The 20,646-nt window shown below is 38.3% G+C and overlaps 1 protein-coding gene and 1 long non-coding RNA gene across 2 annotated transcripts in view; both read left to right on the top strand.

Moving 5' to 3' along the window:
* The window catches only part of LOC149091995 (uncharacterized), a 128,370-nt gene extending 117,713 nt beyond the window's left edge, over positions 1-10,657 (top strand). The window contains exon 3 of the long non-coding RNA XR_016196439.1: positions 10,560-10,657. This is a non-coding gene — a long non-coding RNA (uncharacterized LOC149091995). The remainder of the gene's footprint in view (positions 1-10,559) is intronic.
* A 3,926-nt stretch (positions 10,658-14,583) lies between these two features.
* Positions 14,584-20,646, top strand: part of LOC115565425 (BOS complex subunit ncln) — a 28,538-nt gene continuing 22,475 nt past the window's right edge. Inside the window, exons 1-2 of the mRNA XM_089257670.1 lie at positions 14,584-14,861; positions 14,961-15,039. Of these exons, the coding sequence (XP_089113796.1) occupies positions 14,702-14,861; positions 14,961-15,039 (239 nt within the window). The 5' untranslated portion in view covers positions 14,584-14,701. The remainder of the gene's footprint in view (positions 14,862-14,960; positions 15,040-20,646) is intronic.

Genomic DNA, 20,646 nt, shown 5'->3' with positions numbered 1-20,646 from the left:
CGTTGTTATCGTAAATGCGATTTTGTTTTGCTTAATGAATTAATTAATTCAACAGACTGGTCTACTTTATATGAGTCGAATGATATTAATTTGGCAGCATCGTTTTTTTACTCTACCTTAAACTCTATTCTGGATGTTTGTATCCCTCTCTGCCGTATTTCGCCAGTTTCAAATAAGCCACCTTGGTTTACCAAGACTCTTTTGAACTTGAGAAACATTAAAACTAAATGTTTTAAAAATTATAAAAAGTCTGGTTCAAGTGTTGATTGGTCCAAATATTCCATTGCCAAGTCAAACTTCAATCTTTTAAATTCTAGCTGTTATGAGAATTATCTTATACGTTGCAAACGTCAGTTTGCTCGTGATCCCAAGCAATTTTATTCATTTGTAAATTTGAAGCGTAAATCTTCTGGTTTGCCGTCCTCATTTGCCCTTGGTGGTGAAAAAACTTGCAATGACCAGGATTCCTCTGATCTATTTGCTGATTTTTTTCAATCAACTTATTCTTCTGCTAATCTCTACAACAACTCATATCCATATCCTCTTTCTGAATATGGGTCTATAAATATTCCCAAAGTTACTGCAGCCTCTCTGGCTGCGGCCATTAGGACGTTGAAATCATCTTTCTCTCCCGGTGCCGATAATATTCCTAGTTGTGTGATTAAAGAGTGCAGTGTTTCTCTTCAGTCACAATTACTAAAATTGTTTAACTTGTCCTTGGATACTGCTGTGTTCCCTTCAATATGGAAAGAATCTTTCATCATTCCCTTATACAAAAAAGGTGGAAGATCTGATATTTCCAACTATAGAGGCATTGCGAAATTATCTGTCATTCCGAAGTTATTTGAGAAAATTATAACATCGGCCTTGCAGCATTTTTGCAAATCGATTATTCAACCATCTCAACATGGTTTTGTTCAAAATCGATCAAAGTCCACTAATTTACTTGAATTCACTTCGCTTGTCAATGATGGTTTTTCTAAAAAAATGCAAACGGATGTTATTTATACTGACTTCAGTAAAGCATTTGACTCAGTACATCATCACATACTAATTCTTAAGCTTGAACGCTTAGGATTTTCGCCTAGACTTGTATCTTGGATTTCACCCTATTTAATTGGTAGAACCCAAAGAGTCCTCAGAACAGCTATGTCTAAAGTTATCTTTGTTTCGTCTGGTGTACCTCAGGGTAGCCATTTGGGTCCATTACTCTTTTCCCTTTTTATAAATGACCTTCCTAGTTGTATCTCGTATTCTACTACATTTATGTATGCTGACGATGTAAAACTTTGCCTTCCATACTCCAGTTCAACTGGACATCATCACCAAGATGACCTAAATGCATTTCAACTTTGGTGTGTGGCAAACCAGCTTGACTTAAATTGCTCAAAGTATATGGCAATGACCTTCAGTCGTACCGTTCCTCTAATTGTTGATTATAAAATTAGCAATATTTCCTTACGACGCATCCACACAATCAAAGATCTTGGTGTTTCTTTCGATTGTAAACTAAATTTTAATCTTCATATTTCTACCATCATTAATGAAGCCAAAAGTGTGCTTGACTTTATTAAACGTTGGTCCAAGGAATTTAAAGATCCTTTTATCACCAGGCGCTTATTTACGTCGCTTGTGCGTCCCATCTTAGAGTATTGCTCTGTTGTTTGGACTCCGCAGCATAAACTGCATCAGGATCGCATTGAATCGGTCCAAAAACAGTTTCTTCTCTTTGCCTTAAGGGATCTTCGATGGGACAGTAATTTACGATTACCGTCTCATCATAGTAAGCTCCAGCTTATTGATCTTCCATCGCTAACCAATCGCAGAACAATTTTAGGAATTGTTTTTCTGCATAAATTGATTAGTGGTGATATTGATTCGTCCTTTTTGTTGGGTCGTCTAAACTTTTCAGTTCCGTCCCGAACAACTAGACACTATCGTCCGCTTCATTTACCGGTGTGCACTAGGGATTATTCTTTGCACAGTGCGTTTCATGTTCTTAGTGTTAATTTTAATAAATATTATCACGTTTTTTCCTTAGAGCTCTCTCTTCCTAAATAAAAAAGTTTGCTATTAGCTCATCTTAGGGAAATCACTCACAATGCCCAGGCATAAGCATTGGTATATATTTTCGTTGTCAATGTTGTGTAGTGATTTCTAAATTCTATCCTACATTCTATTCTGTGCTCTTCCTTTACTCTTTTCTTTTTACTATTTCTTATCTATTTATTTATTTTTTTTTATTATTAACTTTTCTTGCAATTTCTTTTAAAACATTACTTTTTCTTTTTCTGTACTAATTCTTATTTATCACATTTTTTTCTTTCTTTTTTTTTATACTCATTCACGAAGTGAATTAGTATATTGGTTTTGTGCAATGTCCGTCTTGCTGTCCGTCCGTCTGTCCGTCCGTCTGTCCGTCTGTCCGTATGAGCGCAGTTCATTTCGCTGCTATTGAAGCTATTGAAGTATAGCTCCGATTTATAAAGTGTTAAAATTTTCCGCCCACTAGGGGCGGGGCAAATCGGAAAATGCATTTTCCGATATACCAGAAATCATGTTAGTTGAAGAGCTAGAGAGTTGAAATTTGGTATGTAGATCCGCGTTGACCCCCCAAGTCCAAAAAGCTATAGTGGATATATGTCCGCCCAAAGGGGGCGTGGCAAACCGCAAAACTTTATATCTCCTACAGTTTAAGAGCTAGAAGCTTCAAATTTGGATAGTTGAGTTACTGGTAACCTCCTCTATCGATGCCCCAAAAATAATTGTCACGCCTCTTTGTGGGCGTGGCATATCGAAAAGTACCCTGTATTTTCACATTTTTTGAGCGTAAGCATTCAAATTTCGCATATATGTTACCGTTAGCTCTTTCTAAGAACTGGCCAAAAATGAGGTGTCTACGGCCACTAGGGGCGTGGCAATTGGCATTTGTAGCATTAAATTGCGACATTTATATGCTTGAGCTATCTATGTACATTTGTAAATGTATATACAAATAGGCTTAATAGGCATTGATAACACGGAAGGAAAGATTTTATAAAATTTAAAAATAAAATTTAAATACTTAAAAAATATAAAAGAAGCTAAAATAACAAAATTTGCAATTTACAGAAAAGAGTTTTCCGCGGGATTTGAACTCGCACCCAAGCCATGTTTGTCAAAATAACAAGCACAAATTTAGCCGGCGCCTTTGCCGACAGCGCTACCGCCTACTGTCAACAAACGCAATTAAAATGAAATGCAAAAATGAGATTCTGAATATATGACGCATTATAGAAAAGAAGAGCCAGAGTAGCGGATGATAAATTTGCATTACATACATACACACATACAAATGAGCGCGTGCATAAGAAAGGCTGTAATGCTTGATGCTACATATGCGTGCAGACTTATGTACACACATATACATGCATATATGCGTACATACATATATGAGGGCTTTTTAAGAAGAAACAAATTTAAACTTATAAAATTGTTCAATTAGAAAAAAGAATAAAATATCTATTTTATAAAAAACGAAATATGTATGAAAAAAAAAAAACATAACCTTGATGGGGACTTGAACCTCCGCCACTGTAACATAACTTGCGACGCCTTTAGCGCCCACGCTATCGCTTTGCTTCACAAACTGGTAGCTAAAATACAATAAGCTAATAACAGAGCGTCATCTGACAAAACTACAATAACAGCTAGAAAATCCAGAAATCAATCGCAATTCTTAGAATGCTAAAAAGCGCGCATTTGTAATGTAAGCAAACGCTAAAGAATCTGCAATAGGTGTGACCTACTATGTGACCTACTAGCTATCAACGAAAATTACCATACATTTGTACTCAAAAAGTGCACGATCAATATAATAATTATCGATTACTCGATAAAAATTACCAAAAGCTACAATATAATCAAAAAGCATAATTGTTTTGTACTAATTTTTTTTAATTAAATTAAATTTACAAAGGGACTGTGAATGAGTATTCCGCAGTCGGTAGCGCCCGACTGCAACGTTCTTACTTGTTTTTTAATATATTTGTTTTTATTTTTTATTTTTAAGAAATATTTATTATTTTACATTTAATATTTTTTTCTAAGTTTTCCTACTAACACTTCTTTTTATAGCATCATTAGTTTCACTGACCATATTTGGCTGTGAGACGTGGGCATAGCTGGCCGGACTGGCAAATAAAATACCCCCATCGGGTCGGTGTTACTATTGATATTATATCCTGTACTTTGTTTAGGCTTTTTCTTTTTTAAATTTAATTTGACTCTCGTTTTTGTCAAGAAATAAATAAATAAGGCAGATGTCACTGTAACTAATTTTGAATGATTTTCAATTTTTTCAAATTTGTCAATTATTCAATAGAATATGTAGATCATATGCTGAAAGTTTCATTAAATTCGGTTAAGTCAATCGACCCTAAAAAATAAAATGTTTGGCCAATTAACAAACTCACGTGCTGCAGCTACAGCAGTTTTCCTATACGTATGCATAAATACATTAAAACTTCTTTTGCACGTTCTTAGAATTACATCAGCAGTTAGTTTCGTTTAGTTCTGCTAGATGGCGTTTCAGCAGTGAATCTATTTCAGCTTTGCCATTACACTTTCGAGCGGTGATGTGGCGTCGTGATAAAGGACGTCGCGCTCGATCGGGAAGTCTCGGGTTCAAATCCAGAGCGGGTCGAAATTTTTTCTTTTAATTGTTTCAAAATTTTTATATATTTAATTAAATTAATTTTCTATTTCTCTTATATTTTTTGTAAAAATCGAAATTGAAATTTTAACCATACTAAATGTACGTTTTTATTAGTTTGGTTGTTCCTGCACATTCTTAAGTCACATCAGCAGTTAGTTTGGCTTAGAGTTGCTAGATGGCGCTGCAGCAGTGAATCTATTTCAGTTTTGCCATTGCAATTTCTAACAGTGAGGTGGCGTCGTGATAAAAGACGTGGCGCTCGATTGGGAAGTCTCGGGTTCAAATTCAGAGCGGGTCGAAATTCTTTTTTTTTTTAATGTTTCAAAATTGTTTTATATTCAATTAAATGAGTTTTCTATTTTATTTATATTTTTAATTACTTCGGAATTGAAATTTTAGCCATACTAAATGTGCATTTTCATTAGTTTGGTTTAGGGTAGTATCTAGTCGAGCACTCTCGACTAGAGTTTTCTTATTTGTGTCATCAATCTTTATTTTTATTTTAATTGTAGCGTTCTAGCTTAAAAACTCTAAGATATACAGCTTTAACCGATTTCCCACACCCCCAATGGGCGTAGATATATCCTCCATAGCAAGTGATCTTGGGTGGGCGATGCGGATCTACGTTCCAAATTTTAACTTTCTAGCTCTTCAACTAATATGATTTCTGGCATATTGGAAAAGGCATTTTCCGTATCCGATACCCTAGTGGGCGGATCGGAGTATGTGTTCAAAATCTTTAGCTTTAAAAAAATTCGCTCATACGGACAGAAGGGCGGACACGACGGACATTCCACAAAACCAATATACTCATTTTACTTTCATGAATGAGTATGAAAATCTTTTACATATTGGCACTGATATTTATGAATTTGTCCATTTAGCCGAAGTTTGGATTAATCACTAAGACACATAGATGTTCGCAGATCTTCGTAGTCAATATCGACCTAAATTAATAATATCTGAGCGGTGTGTTCAAGTTCAGTTTCAAGTACCCATCCTACCATATAAAATGAAATATTAAGGTTACTGCAGCTTATCTTAAATAATTGTGTTGCTGCAGAGCAGTCTATAAGAAAATCTATAGACGTAGCCTTCCTCCCACTGTTAGATCAGCTGCCCTAATGGCATTTGGCAAAGCCGTGCTGTGGGCATGTGGAAATCCCACGAATGTACTTTCAAATATTGTCAGTTAATAGGGTACGCGCCTGATACGGTAACTAGTGGCTCTACAGTTACCCCATCATGCAGCTCTGCGAATTCACAACGGTGCTTGACGAGCTCGCCGAGGATGCTAGGGGCCGGTAGGCCATTATAGCAGGAGATTTTGACTCATGGCTACTCAAATGCCAGAGGCCGTATCCTACTGAAGATCTTCGCGACACTGGTAACGAGTTCACCTTTAGTCGGGCTGGATACGGATCTGTAATTGACATTACTTTTGTCACTTATCTTTTTTTCATTTGTTCACAATTTTGTGAAGAGAATCTTATTAATTGTATGCTTTTGATACCGTGGCCTTTTCAGAGGTTATTTAGTCGCTGGGCATAGTTGAGAATGTTGAGGCCAGAGTATGCCAAAATGTAACCCAGATACAGACTGCCTGCAATAACAACATGATACACCGCAAGCAGTTCATGCGAAAAAAAGAGATTATGTACATTCGACGGAAATGCATTCAGGCGAAGAAGCTACAAACGGGCTCGCGGTAGGTCTACATTTTCAGAAAAACAATTAGCTTACCAGGCTGCTATAAGACAGTTGAAAATGGCCATGCGGGCAAGCAAAAGAGAATATTTCCTAAAGTTGTGTAAGCTGACTATGACCCTTGAGCCAGGTAAGTAGGTGCAGCCTACGGATCGTCTGAAGCTTAAGTCGAATGTGGAAATGCTCTTTTCTGAAAGATTAAGCATTCATGCCCCTGTGTCCGAGGAGGAGGAGGCCTATCACATAGCCAATTTTGTTTCAGGAAGGCCCGGTCGACAACAGAAGCGCTAAATAAAGTAGTTGGCCTGGAACTTCCAGGGCACCAGATGAAATCACGAGACGAAGCAATACTGCATCATTGCGACTCTAAACGTCAAGAATGCCTTCAAGTTGAATAAAGCATAATCACTGTATGTATGAACATACAAATGTTAATTTGTATATATGCATATGTATTATTGTCACCTTTCCCTGCACCCATATTTAAAACAATTTACTTTAGGCGCAAAAGAGTGAAAGAGATAGATTGAACTAAAGCATAATGACATACGCACAGTGGGCATCTATCGGCCAATGCATTTTATAAACAATAATACCAAACCTAAAAACTGTTCAATATTGTAAAAATATCCTAAAACTCTGAGGAAGAGGACGAACCGGAACTCAAACTGGCCATAACCGAAATTTATGGATATTCCCCAAAGCCAATAGAGTTAAACGAGGACATTATGTGCTATTGTGAGGAAAAAAAGTTCACTTATCCACGATTGTACCGTCTTTGGGTAAGTGCACAGCGCACTTGCACTGGACAAGCGCCTAAGCATATAGTTAAATATATATGTATATGTACTTATACATGTACATATTTACATATACATTATACATATATCAAATGAAAGGTAATAATGCGTATATCACATATATATAAAAATTTATATCTGTTCTGTAATTATTATTTTTGATTTTTATCATAAATATCATTTATAATAATCAAAAATAATTTTTTTTTTTCAAAAAATTGCAAATAAAAGTTTATCTTTTTTTTTAATTTGCCGTAAAAAAATAACTTATGTGTGTTTTTCCCTCTCTTTTTGGGGCTTCCTAAAGGCCTCAATTTTTTAAATTCATAACTCTTATTTGCGGTCTCTGCCTTCAACACAACTAGTAGGGATAAGATACTGGACGCGCCGTCACAATATAATACCCTTAAAAATGAAACATTTTTGGGAGCTGCTGCTTGTGCTCACCTGCATGCTCAATGGCGGAAATGCTTATTATTATGTCCATTACTCATGGATTACTTCTCGCCTGTGTGCATGAAAAAATCGATTACAAGTTCTATTACTTTCTTAATAACTGGGCGCGTTTTCTATCGGATCTCCATTACCCAAGCGTATACTTAAATATTATAATGCAGAAATATTGCAGCCTGAATGGGTTAGTAATGTGCGTATATCAAAACACAATATACCCGCAACCCATTTTCCCACTAGTTTATCAAGTAAGAACGTTCTTACACACACACAAGGTCTGTAAACTCAAATTATATTAGTAACTACAGGCTTCACGTCGTTGTAGTCGGAGCAAAAAATGGATGCCAGGATGGAGGACGAGCTACAAGCCTTCACACGTCGTTCCTCGTTGCAGATATCACCGCAGCAACAACAGAGGCCGCTGCCGCAGCCGTCGACCTTTAATCAGTCCCCAGTGGCCATAAGACGGCCGAAAAGCTCTGCAACCGACCGGCTAAAAACTGCGAGGTGCAGACCATGCCGCTCCAGAAAGTAGTGGAGAAAGCGAGCACTAGCGCGATCTCAGGTAGCAATACGCCCAAGCGGTCGAGGGAAGTTGCCACCGACCAAAGGAAAACACCCTCAAAAAAGCCGAGGCCCAATAAAGGCGCAGCGAACCCAAAAGAACCAATGGCTCTACGGGCTACAGCCGAAAATCCAAACCAGGCAGGTCGACAGACAATCCCGAACAGCTGGACAGTCTTTAAAGGATGCAAGCCTATGCAAAAACGACCCAGAAGTGACGCAAACGCGATTTCAGGCGTGGGTAGTTGCAGCTATGCGGACATACTTCGTGTAGTCAAGACCGACCCAAATCTAAAGCATCTGAGCGGCGACGTTTAAAGCATTAGGAAGACAGCTAAGGGGGACCTTATGTTGCAACTGAGCAGAAAGCCGGAGCATGGTGCTGAGGCCCTTCACGAAGCTGTAGGCAAGGCCTTGGGTGACCGAGCGGAAGTTAAAACACTTACCGAATCGGCTCAAATTGAGATTCGTGACCTAAATGAGTTAGTGAGCAAAGAGGAGATCTTGGAGTCAATTAGGGTGGCGTTGAAGGATAGCTCACTCCCCATTGAGGCTATCAAGTCGCTTCGACCGGCTTTTGGTGGACAGCAAAGAGCTACAGTAGCTCTTCCAATTTGAAAAGCCAAAACTCTGCTCGAGCTGTCCAAAATCAGAATTGGATGGGTTGTATGCCGTATCCGCGCCGTGGATCAGCCTAAACGCTGTTTCAAGTGCCTTGATTACGGGCATATGGCAGCAAACTGCGGCAGCGACTGTTTCAGGTGTGGAGAGATGGGTCACAGTGCAAAAGCATGCACTAAGCCACCAAAATGTAGCCTCTGCATCCGAAAAGGTGAAAAGCAGACGGACCACTCAGCAGGCAGCTTCAAGTCATCATCCTACCGTGAAGCTGCACGTAAAATGAAATGTTAGGGTTTCTTCAGCTTAACTTAAATCACTGTGTTGCTGCCCAAGATCTACTTGAGCAGACAATAAGGGAAAAACGTATAGACGTAGCCTTTCTCAGTGAGCCTCATCACCTCATCAACATGGGCAACAGGCGCAAATGGCAAAGCTGTGTTGTGGGTATGTGGCAACTCAGCGAATGTACTTTCGGATGTTAAGTCATTCAATGGGTTCGTATGTGAGCGATATGGTAACATATGGCTCTACAGTTGCTAGCTGGCTTCCAGCATTCAGCTCAGTGAATTCGCAACGGTGCTAGACGAGCTTGCCGAGGACGCTAGGGGTCGGAAGGCCATTATAGCAGGAGATTTTGAAGCATGGGCGTTAGAATGGGCAGCCACACAACAAATGCCAGAGGCCGTATCCTATTGGAGATCTTCGCAACACTTGATGTTGCACTGCTCAACAATGGCCACGAATTCACCTTCAGTCGGGCTGGATATGGATCTGTAATTGACATTACTTTTGTCACTTCATCCCTTTTTCGGGAAGCAACATTCACAATGGGTGGCTACCTGCCACGGCGTCAACCTTGTGGAGGGAATCGTATCGGCTGGATACTTTTGACACCGCGATCTTTTCAGAAGCTATTCAGTCTCTGGGCATAATAGGCAATGCTGAGGCCAGAGCATGCCAAATAGTAGCCCAAATTCAGAGTGCCAGCAATACGAGCATGTTACGTCGCAAACAGTTCATGCGACAGCAGGAGCCTATGTATTGGTGGAATGTACATTCGACGCAAATGCATCCAGGCGAGAAGAAGCTACCAACGGGCTCACGTTGGGTCTACGTTTTTTGAGAAACAATTCGCTTACCACGCAGCTAGAAAAGAGTTGAAGAAGGCCATTCGGACAAGTAAGAGAGAATGCTTTTTAGAATTGTGTGACTCAGTCGAATATGACCCTTGGGGCAGGGCATATAAGATAGTAGTTAAAAGACTATACTTCTTTTGGCGCATTGTTGGCAATGATCAATGAGTCCCCAAACGCATACAGTGTTAGGTGGAGTACCCCAAGGCTCAGTGCCGGAGCATCTCCTATGGAATACCATGTACAACGGCGTACTGCGCTTAGAACTACCAGCAGGTGCGCACACCATTGGCTTTGCTGATGATGTAGCCGTCGTCTCCATAGGCAAGGAGCTTAAAGATACTGAGGATATGTGCAGTGCAAGTATCAATCGCATACGAAGCTGGTTGACAGGAGCTGACTAGCCGTCCTAGTCAGCAGTCGCAAAAGAGTGGAAACTGCCAATATAAAGATTCGCAGCGTCACCAAGATTAACTTTCCGCGAGCACTTGAGCAGCTGAATCTTGTAGATCTCTCTCAAGAATTATGCTTAACACGCGGGCACCAAAACAGCAACGGCGGGTCCTTCTAATGAGCGTCATAAAGTCCGTCATCCTCTACGCTGCGCCAATATGGGCAAGCGCGATTGTAACGCCGAGCTACAGCCGGGGCATTTGCGCGATCTACAGACTGAGCGTGATCAGTCTGCTGCGCATTCAGAACAATCTCTGACGATGTGGCGCGATGGCAAAGGAAGTGGAATAGCTCAGATAAAGGGCGGTGGACGCACAAGCTCATCCCGGAGCTCGAGCCATGGGTTAACCGCAAACACGGCGAAGCAAACTTTTATCTTTCACAGATTCTATCGGGACATGGATGCTTTCGGAGCTACTTGAAGCGCTTTGGTTACGATGAAACCGACGAATGCTCTTGGTGCGGACGAGGTCTGGTGGAGGACGCCAACCACGTCTTATTTGAATGTGGAGGCTTCCTAGAGGATAGGCGTTGTCTGGAAGAAGCATTGGGCCGCTAAATTAGAGTGGACAATATGGTCAACGTGATGTTGGAATCGGAGGTAGCTTGGAAACTTATAAGCACCTTCGCGACCACAATCATGATGGAGCTTCGCAGAATCGAGCGAAGACGAGCTATGCCAAGCTGAGGGAGTGCAAGGTGCTTGCGAAGCAATGCTTTACGGCCGTCCCGCAAGCATCGTGCGCGGCCCTTAGCCACCTGAACACACCCATATTATCTGTAAGTAAACTTTTTAATAAACGAATATAAAACAAGTAAGAAAGCTCTAGTCGAGACTGCTCGACTACGAGATCCCCTGAACCCTACAAGCAACTGATATTTCAATAATAATTAGCAAACACACACGCACACACACACACACACGCATACAAACAAACACACGCACACACACGCATACAAACAAACACACGCACACACACGCATACAAACAAACACACGCATATACACACACTCACATATACAGGCGATTGCGCTTGGGTTGCGCTGCAGTGTTGGCAATATAATGAAAACTTATTTGTTGAATAATTTAATTTCTAGACGTACGATCGTAATGAAACTTTCAGAACGTAATCATGATGTTCAAATGTATGTGTATACCGAAGCACAAGTCTCTAGTATTTGATATACGACTTTTACACAGATGAGGGTGAGGGGGTGGATATAGGGGCGGGGGGTAAATTTTAACAAAAACCGAAATTGTATAAAATACGTCTTAATATATATTTAAAATTTGGACACTCTAGCTATAATGATGTAGGAGATATAATTTTTTAACTGACTTTCGATAAGGTTTTTTATCGATAAAAAAATATCGGAATGAGTTATCGTTTTTTAGTGATAAACTCGATATGCGCGCGATATATACATATATATATATAAAGTTGAAGTCTCTAGCTCTTATATCTTCTGAAATCGACGCGTTCAAAAATACGGACGGACGGACGGACGGACGGACAGACAGACGGACAGGGCTAAATCGACTCAGCTCGTCGCCCTGATCAAGAATATATATACTTTGTGGGGTCTGCCACGCCTCCTTCTGTCTGTTACATACATTTTAACAAAACCATTATACCCTGATTTCCCATTTTCAATGGGTTCAGGGTATAAAAATTATTGGCAAGTGCACTTGTCACTTTAGTTGTCAGCTACCTACATACATACAAGCGCACCTCTTCAATTCGAACCCTAAATCGGTCAACTAATTCTAAGTTGAGGTAGGCACACGCCAATGTTCATCTCCCATGCACACTTGCACATACACACACTCACATATGCAATCACATGCTTCTACAAGTGATGCGTACGCACAATCAAATGTATTTATGTACATATATATGTATGTATGTATGTGAGCACTTCACAAGATCGACCAAATGCCAATGCTGGGCTTTAAAATTGCAACAGGCAGCAAGAACTTCGCTCACAGGCATAAAAACACTCGTAATACATGTAGCAAGGAAGAGAGTGTGCGTGGACATTCGTCGCGAAAGCATTTTCACTATGAGCACCAACGCTTTCATACCCTTTCCACAAATAAAATCGAAAACTCATATACATATTTTGTACGAGCTTGGCAAACGGTTTGATAAGTTCGGTATACTCTTCACACAGAAGGGAAGGCATGGGTTCTTGCTGCGAAGAAATTTCAATTTTCGTGAGCTGGCAGCTCAGAGCTGCTGCTTGTGCTCACATGCATACACACATATACACATTTGAGAGAGCATAGAGCATCGAGAGAGAGAGAGCAAGGGAAACATTGAGCATAGAGGGATCTTTTGTTCAACCATCGACCATCACGGTCGAGCGCATGAAGCGAAATGATTGTGCTCTCATATTTTTTGTAGTCCGACCCCTAAAAGTGATGAGCCGAGCAAATACGAAGTTGACTGGGAGATTACTCTCGAAAATAAGTGTGCAAAATACTTTACATAACGTGTGAAAACTATAAAAAAAAAAAAATAGCTAAACCTCTATTTTGATTTTTAACAAATACATATAAATATGTATTGTAAGAAACATAAAAATAAAAATTATAAATACTTAAATTAACAAGGAATATGACCTCAATCAATTACATTTAAATTAAACTATCTATCTCGTGTATTTTGTTCGGCTTAATTTTATACTTGCAGCAGCTTTACAACCGGAAAATTGGTTTACACACAATTTTGACAAGTGGCAATCCCCGTTTGATGGACAATGTGTAGGCATAATGCAGCTTCCTGCAACTCGGTTTTTGTCGATTTGTGCACCCTGGTGGTGCCACTGACCAGACAACACATAGATGAGACGTGTAGAACAAATTTTTCTACAGCTCGAAACTGTTAAGTTGGTCGACCGCTATACTTCGTATTTGCTCGGCTCGGTCGCTGGAGGTTCGAGCAATGAAAATACTGCACGACAAAAACAATGCGCTGTGAGCGCTCAATCGAAATGGTCCCAATTCCGTATGAAGCACAGCTGTGAGCCATTTTTTACAGTCCCTCTCTCTCGCTCTCTATGGTCGCTGAAATCATCACTCTCAGCCGCGAACAAAAATTTCTATTTTTGTGCGAAGCTTGTGTGCGAAGCTCTTGCTGCCTGTAGCAATTTTAAAGCCCAGCATTTATTTGCATTTGGTTGATCTTGTAAAATGCTCACATATACATATGTATATATATACATTTGATTGTGTGTACGCATGCAATGCGATGGTCACAATTATGGAATATCACTAGTAGAAGCATTTGTATGCCGCTGTGCCTTTACATGTGCGTTTGTGTGTGCATGTGTGTATGCATGGTACGTGAACATTGGCTGCCTACCTCAACTAAGAATTGTCTGAATGATTTTGGGTTCGAATTGAAGAGGTGCGCTTATATGTACATATGTATGTATTTATGTAAGTAGCTGATTAACTAAAGTGACAAGTGCATGTTCACGTCCCATGCAAACGCTTTACAAATTTCGGTATACCCTTCACACAAACGGAAAGAGCTGGGATCGTCGCGAACAAAAATAGAAATTTTTGTTCGCGGCTGAGAGTGATGATTTCAGCGACCATAGAGAGCGAGAGAGAGGGACTGTAAAAAATGGCTCACAGCTGTGCTTCATACGGAATTGGGACTATTTCGATTGAGCGCTCACAGCGCACTGTTTTTGTCGTGCAGTATTTTCATTCCTCGAGCCTCCAGCGACCGAGCCGAGCAAATACGAAGTATAGCGGTCGACCAACTTAACAGTTTCGAGCTGTAGAAAAATTTGTTCTACATGTCTCATCTATGTGTTGTGCCACAGTGGTGGTGCTTAGTGTTCATCGATGATTTGCAATACGCACACTAAGCGTTTAATTCTTACTTTTATATACTTTCGGCATCTTGTTCTGGTCGCAATCACCAAACCCATTAAAAGAGTTATCAAAAACTCAGAAGTAGTTCAAGTTCAAGAAGTCATAAAAAATTAAAAAACTTTGAAGAAAAAAAATAGAAATTCCTAGTTTTATGGTATATCTGCCGAAATTCCTAGTTTTATTGTATATCTGCCGAAATTGCTTAAAAATAATTAACAATTGCTTTAAAAAATAAAAGTTGCAAATATATTTTTCAAAGTTGCCACATCTAGACACTAAATTGCCAAACTGGCAGCACTAGTTCAGGGCGATTAAGTTCTGATCACCGCTGTGTTAGAACTACTTTAGCAATAAATTTTACTTATAGAGGAAAAAATTAAAAATGTTAAATGAAGCAGACAATTTGGCAGACATCTTTCGTGGTGGACTGCCTTATTGCCTTATTATAACGTTACCCATATTAATAATGTGCTCACCATGTCTTGCTAGTGAATTTCAAGTAGCGTCAATGGCAAAATTTGATGTTAATGGAGAACAATTTGGTAAATACAATATTTAATATATTTATGTAACATATACATACCTATGTATGTATATATAGATTCATATGTATGCTGAACACATATTTTTACGTTTTATAGGCTCGCGGTCATCTGCAATATCATTAGAAGCTAAGTCCTTATATACTTGGAGCACAGGCCGGCATTGTGTTCTAGCTAGGTAAGCACGTAATTCAAAGTCGAATTAGGCAGAAATATTGTCATTTTATTCGAGCAAATGACTTCAAAATATGTAACTAAATACAAATAATAATTTATTTTAACATGTTATCAGCTAGTACATATGTATGTGCATATTACAAAGCTAATTAGTAAAACGATAATTGAAAATGTACATACATACATTAATTTACTAGCTATGTTTAGCTCTAATACTGTATAAAATCAGTTTTTCTCTATTTAACATGCCCCTACTAGGCGTAGGCATCTCATTTGTTGCCAGTACTTAGAACGAGCTAACGGTAACCTAAATGCGAAATTTGGATACTTACGCTCCAAAAATGAGAAAATAACAGGATATTTCTCGATATGCCACGCCCCTAAAAAGGCGTAAAAATTAGTTTTAGGTTGTCGATGGAGGCGGTTACTACGAGCCTAAACCACTAATAATGAGAACAGCATGCTTTTTTTCAGTGTGCTATGTTTAGCACACTACATTAGCAATACTACTAAAGATAACGCATACCAATGCATTTCATCTTAAAGAGAATTTTATTCTCCACGTTTTGCTCCATTTCTAACAATAACAAAAATATGAATAATATATTTAATCGGTTGACATAAGTGATGAGAAAAAATTGAGCACTTTTAATTCGAACGCTGTGTAATGTGATTTACTATCATACTTAAATCAATAATTTAATTAAAATTATAATTCTGTGACGTCGGCCTTGGCCTGTATTACGCATCAAACCTGTTTTGGCAGTTTTCTTGATAAATTGAGCCCATCAATTTTTGTAACTGGACTTTCAAGTCAGAAATGTTTCTTTTTGGCTTATTTCGAAACTTGCCTTTTAATGATGGTGGCTAATGCCACCATATATTTTTAATTAGGATGATGGTCAATCTAAAATCTCCATTTGATTCCAGCCATTTTTGGTTCGTTTGGCTTTGCGCGAAGCTGAAAAGTTCCAGTTCTGGTATTGATGGCCGAAAACAATCTTTAAAAATATTAAATATTGTCGCATCGCCGACACTAACATAAAATCTAGCTTCGTCGCTAAATATGATTGCCTTTAAGTCCAAGACTCTCTTTCCCGAGCCCATTGCAAATGTTTCTTTGTTGACGAAGTGTAGGCAAACTTTTTTCTTTGGCCTAGGAGTAAGATAACTTATTATTCTTGCTTTTTGTCGCAGGTTGTTCTTGCTGATTTTCGGCCTCTATTTGAAATGTTATTTTCAATATTTCTATTTTTGTGAAAATTTTTATCACCCCATGCACAGACACATTTTTATACCCTGAACCCATTGAAAATGGGAAACCAGGGTATAATTATTTATTTATTTATTGTCATCAAGAATTAATTCTAAATAACAATTTGTTAAGCCAGAGCGACAAAGGCCTTCAGGCATTATTTACATTCTATAAATTATTTATTTTATATACATTATTTACATTCGATACTTATTTATATATACATATATATATATATTTACATTATACACATTATAGCTCTATTTTGAGTTTATTTAGAATTTTTATAAAATGTTCTATATTTGTTTTATTAGGTTCTAAGATAAGGGTATTGAGTGTGGGAGAATTAAAGGATTTGCAGATATTCATTACGTATTGGCATTGGAGTTGTAGGTAGGGACACGATATCGAATGCAAAGTATCGATCATGTACTCATAGGAAGCATCAAAAGAAAGCCATCGTACTTATAAAAATATCAAATCAAAAGCATCGATGTTGCAAGGTATCGGATGAAATGTTTATTAAATCTAGGATATCTTTCATGTTTTTTTTTAATAAAAAGTTACAAGTAAATTTTCAATATTACATAGTACAATAAAGTTATGTTAAGTTATATATTCCATTCCTCCTCTGCACAATCGTCTAAAAAAAGAAGTTTGTCAAGCCTTTTGGGTGACGATCGGCTGCGAGTTTTGGTTATGGTACTTCCAGCTTTGGAGAAAAGGCGCTCAGAGGGCACGGACGTCGCGGAAATTCCCAATATTTTTGAGCTAAGTTGTATATTTTGGGATAAACTACTTTCATATCAGCCCATTGTTTTAAAGGGTCGATGGAAAGTGGTAAAACATGGGTAGATAGGTAGCGACCTACTTCGTCATCGTTTATTGTAGATCTTGTTTTTTTGGTCTGCTTCCCTGCATGCGTCCACTTCTTATAATCACTCCAAAGATTGTTTGCTGAATCTATGGAAGTATCACTCTCATTCTCACTGGAGAGAGAATTAGAAATTATGCATGTTTGAGGTGTTTCCTGATGATTTAAGAGTTTTGAAGCAAATTTTGCACTTCACCTCGTCGTTGCGTATTCTGGTGAAATACTGCCAAACACTGCTGTGGCTTGGTGGCATTCTTTTAAAGAAATATATTTCAATAAACTGCATAGAGTAATTGCTTTATTACTTACTTTAACTATAAATCCAATTGACTTCGATAATAATTCACTGTTTTAACCTTTTTTAATGATTCAACTCAAACTCAGTCTCAAATTTTGCGCAAATTGGCTGGCGAGCTTGACTTGATCCCGCGTATTTTTTTTTACTCGATATGGCTCTAGAGATACTCGATAAGTAAAAATATCGAAACCAAAACATCGAGTAAAAAGTATCGGTATCATCGCCCCAATGTATCCGATACCGAAAATATCGATACTTTTTTCGTGTCCCTAGTTGTAGGTGTTTTGTTGTCAAGGTGTCGCTATTGCAAAATGGGCAGGTAGGAGCAGGTGTTTTTATTAAATATGTATTCGTGAGTCAGTTTTGTGTGCCCTAGTTTGAATCTTGTATATTTTATTACGTGTTTCCTATCTGTTTTAGTTGGAAAATGTGTAGGTTCTCTTGCAGGGTTGATCGTTTTGTAAAAGTGAGTGTAGTCATTCCAGATTGTTTTAAGTGTTTCCTTGGTTGTTATGTTCATGATTTTATTGATGTCTTTTTTGTTGTTGACGTTGTGTAGGAGCAATGGTGAATATATAGCCATTTTAGCTGCTGTGTCTGCTAGCTCATTTCCTTTTATCCTAACATGTCCAGGTGTTCAGAGTAGCTTAATTCTTTTTTGATTCGAATTAAGTTTGTCCCGAATTTTTGTTATTGTGGGTTGATAGGTGTTTGGGTTTTTGACAGCTAGTAAGGTGGAGAGAGAGTCTGTGCAGATGACAAATTTAGTTTTTGTGTCTTTTTGGGCTATTTCAATCGCACAGTGGATCGCTTCTGCTTCTGCTGTGAAAATCGAAGTGTACCAAGGTGTGACTGCTGATTTTAATATTTTATTTCCTTCAGTGACAACACTGAAGGCAGTTATGTGGTGCAGTTTGGAAGCGTCCGTGTGGAAAAAAGTCCATGCCCTGTGTTCGTTTCTGATTTTGTTGAAACTTTTCCTGTAGACTTCGTCTGGGGTATTGTCTTTTTTAAATTCCGACAGTTCTAACAGTATAGAGTGACTGTTTCTTGTCCAAGGCAGGAGTTTTTCTTTGTACTTGCGTTCTGGTGACAAGAATATGTTAAGAGCTGCAGCTATATTGATTATCATTCCTAGGCTTGATGGCTTTTTGGCTGCTCTTTTTCGTTTAAGTTGCTTGAGGAGTGTGTTTTGTAAAGTGGAACCATGTGTATTTGTGATGTTTTTAATAAGTCGTCCAATGCACCATTGGAATCTAGTTTCTAAATCGGGGAGTCCTGTTTCTGACAGCATGTTTTTTATTGGGGTAGTGCGGAAGGCGCCTAATGAGAGTCTTATGGAGGAATGGTAGGGAGTGGAAAGTTTTGCGAGATTTGTCTTGCTTGTTTTGCCGTAGATTGAAAGACCGTAGTCAATCTTGGCGAGTATTGTTGATTTAGTTATATTAATGAGAGATGAGGTATTGCTCTTTAACTTATTGCTACTTAAGCATTTAATTATATTTAGTCTATTATTTAATGAGTTTGTTAAAGATTTGACATGCTCGTTCCAATTGTATTTACTGTCGAGTATTAAACCTAGAATTTTAAGGTGTTGTGTATTTGGTATGGTTACATTGTTTAATGTAATATTTATGTTAGTACAATTATGTTTTCTACATATATGAAGGTGTGTGGATTTTTCCGCTGATATTTTTGTTCCTGTTATATTGCACCAGTGGTGGATTTTAGAAAATAAATTATTTATTTGGGTGTTATATCCGGGGTTTGGTTTGAAGAAGAGGCAAAGATCGTCTACGTACATAGTGTCCTTGTTGGAGCCGTTTTTTAGGCTCATTTCACTAGACAAGGTGTTGTTAGCTTTGACTCGTATTCTACGGCTGTATAGGTAGCTTCGAATGTAATTGACGATTTTTGGACAAAATTTCCAATCACAAAGTTGCTGAATAATACAATGAGCTCCCACCCTGTCAAATGCTTTTTCCATATCGATTGAGAGCAACGATATGTAGTTTTTAGTGCCTAAACTGTTACAGATAAAGTTATCTAATATAAGTAAGGGGTCCGTGGTCGACCTGTTTTGCTTGTATGCATATTGGTTGGGAGATAGGAGGTTCTCTTGGCTAAGCACCCACATAATTGTTTTTTATATGATTTTTTCTAGGATTTTGGAAATACAAGGGAGCAGTGATATTGGGCGATAACTGTTAATTAAGTGCTTTGGTTTATTTGGTTTCTTTATTGGTATTGTTGCAATTTCCCATTGTTGGGGAATATTGCTGGTGTAAAGTATTATATTATAGAGGTCTAAGAGTTTGTTTATTGCAAATGGGGGGAGTTTTTTTTAGTATTTGATAGTATTTTTAAGGGTGCCTAGATAAGATTGCAATTCTAAGAGTGTTATGGGTTGCTCGATGATTTTAGCTCTATTTCTTGGAGTGTATGTGATGGGTGTTTGGGCTATGTGCAGTTTTTTGTTATTTATGAAGGCGTGTGAGAAATTCGAATCATTCGAATAATTTGACCAGGTTTTGCAAAATGCTTCGGCTATTTTTTTCGGATCGCATGTGTTTCCTGTTTCTATTTGTATTGAATGAATGTGTGTGATTTTATGATTCCCAGAGAGCCTGTGAACTTTGTCCCAGAGTATTTTAGTTGTTGTGCTAGAGTTTATATCTTCTGTGAATTTAGCAAAGCTTATTCTTTGGGCTATTTTTGCTGTATATTTAAACTTTGCGTTTGCTTTTTTGTAGGCTAGCATGTTTTCTGTACTAAGGTGTTTTCTTAAAATATTTAAAAATTTTCTTTTTTCTGTTTTTAATTTTTCAAGTTCTGGGTTCCACCAGTATATGTGACTATTTCTCTTTTTTATACCCTGAACCCATTGAAAATGGGAAATCAGGGTATAATGGTTTTGTTGAAATGTATGTAACACGCAGAAGGAGGCGTGGCAGACCCCACAAAGTGTATATATTCTTGATCAGGACGACGAGCTGAGTCGATTTAGCCCTGTCCGTCTGTCCGTCCGTCCGTCCGTCCGTATGTTTGAACGCGTCGATTTCAGAAGATATAAGAGCTAGACTCTTCAACTTTTTTTTAAAATGTCTGTATATATCACGCCCATATCGAGTTTATCACTAAAAAATGATAACTCATTCCGATACTTTTTTATCGATAAAAA

Source organism: Drosophila navojoa, chromosome 3 (genome assembly GCF_054131105.1).
Source record: "Drosophila navojoa isolate 15081-1374.11 chromosome 3, UAZ_NAV_1.0, whole genome shotgun sequence".
In the NCBI taxonomy this organism is placed as follows: domain Eukaryota; kingdom Metazoa; phylum Arthropoda; class Insecta; order Diptera; family Drosophilidae; genus Drosophila; species Drosophila navojoa.
Note: the sequence above shows the minus strand (reverse complement) of the source record. Positions and strands in the feature narration are given on the sequence as shown.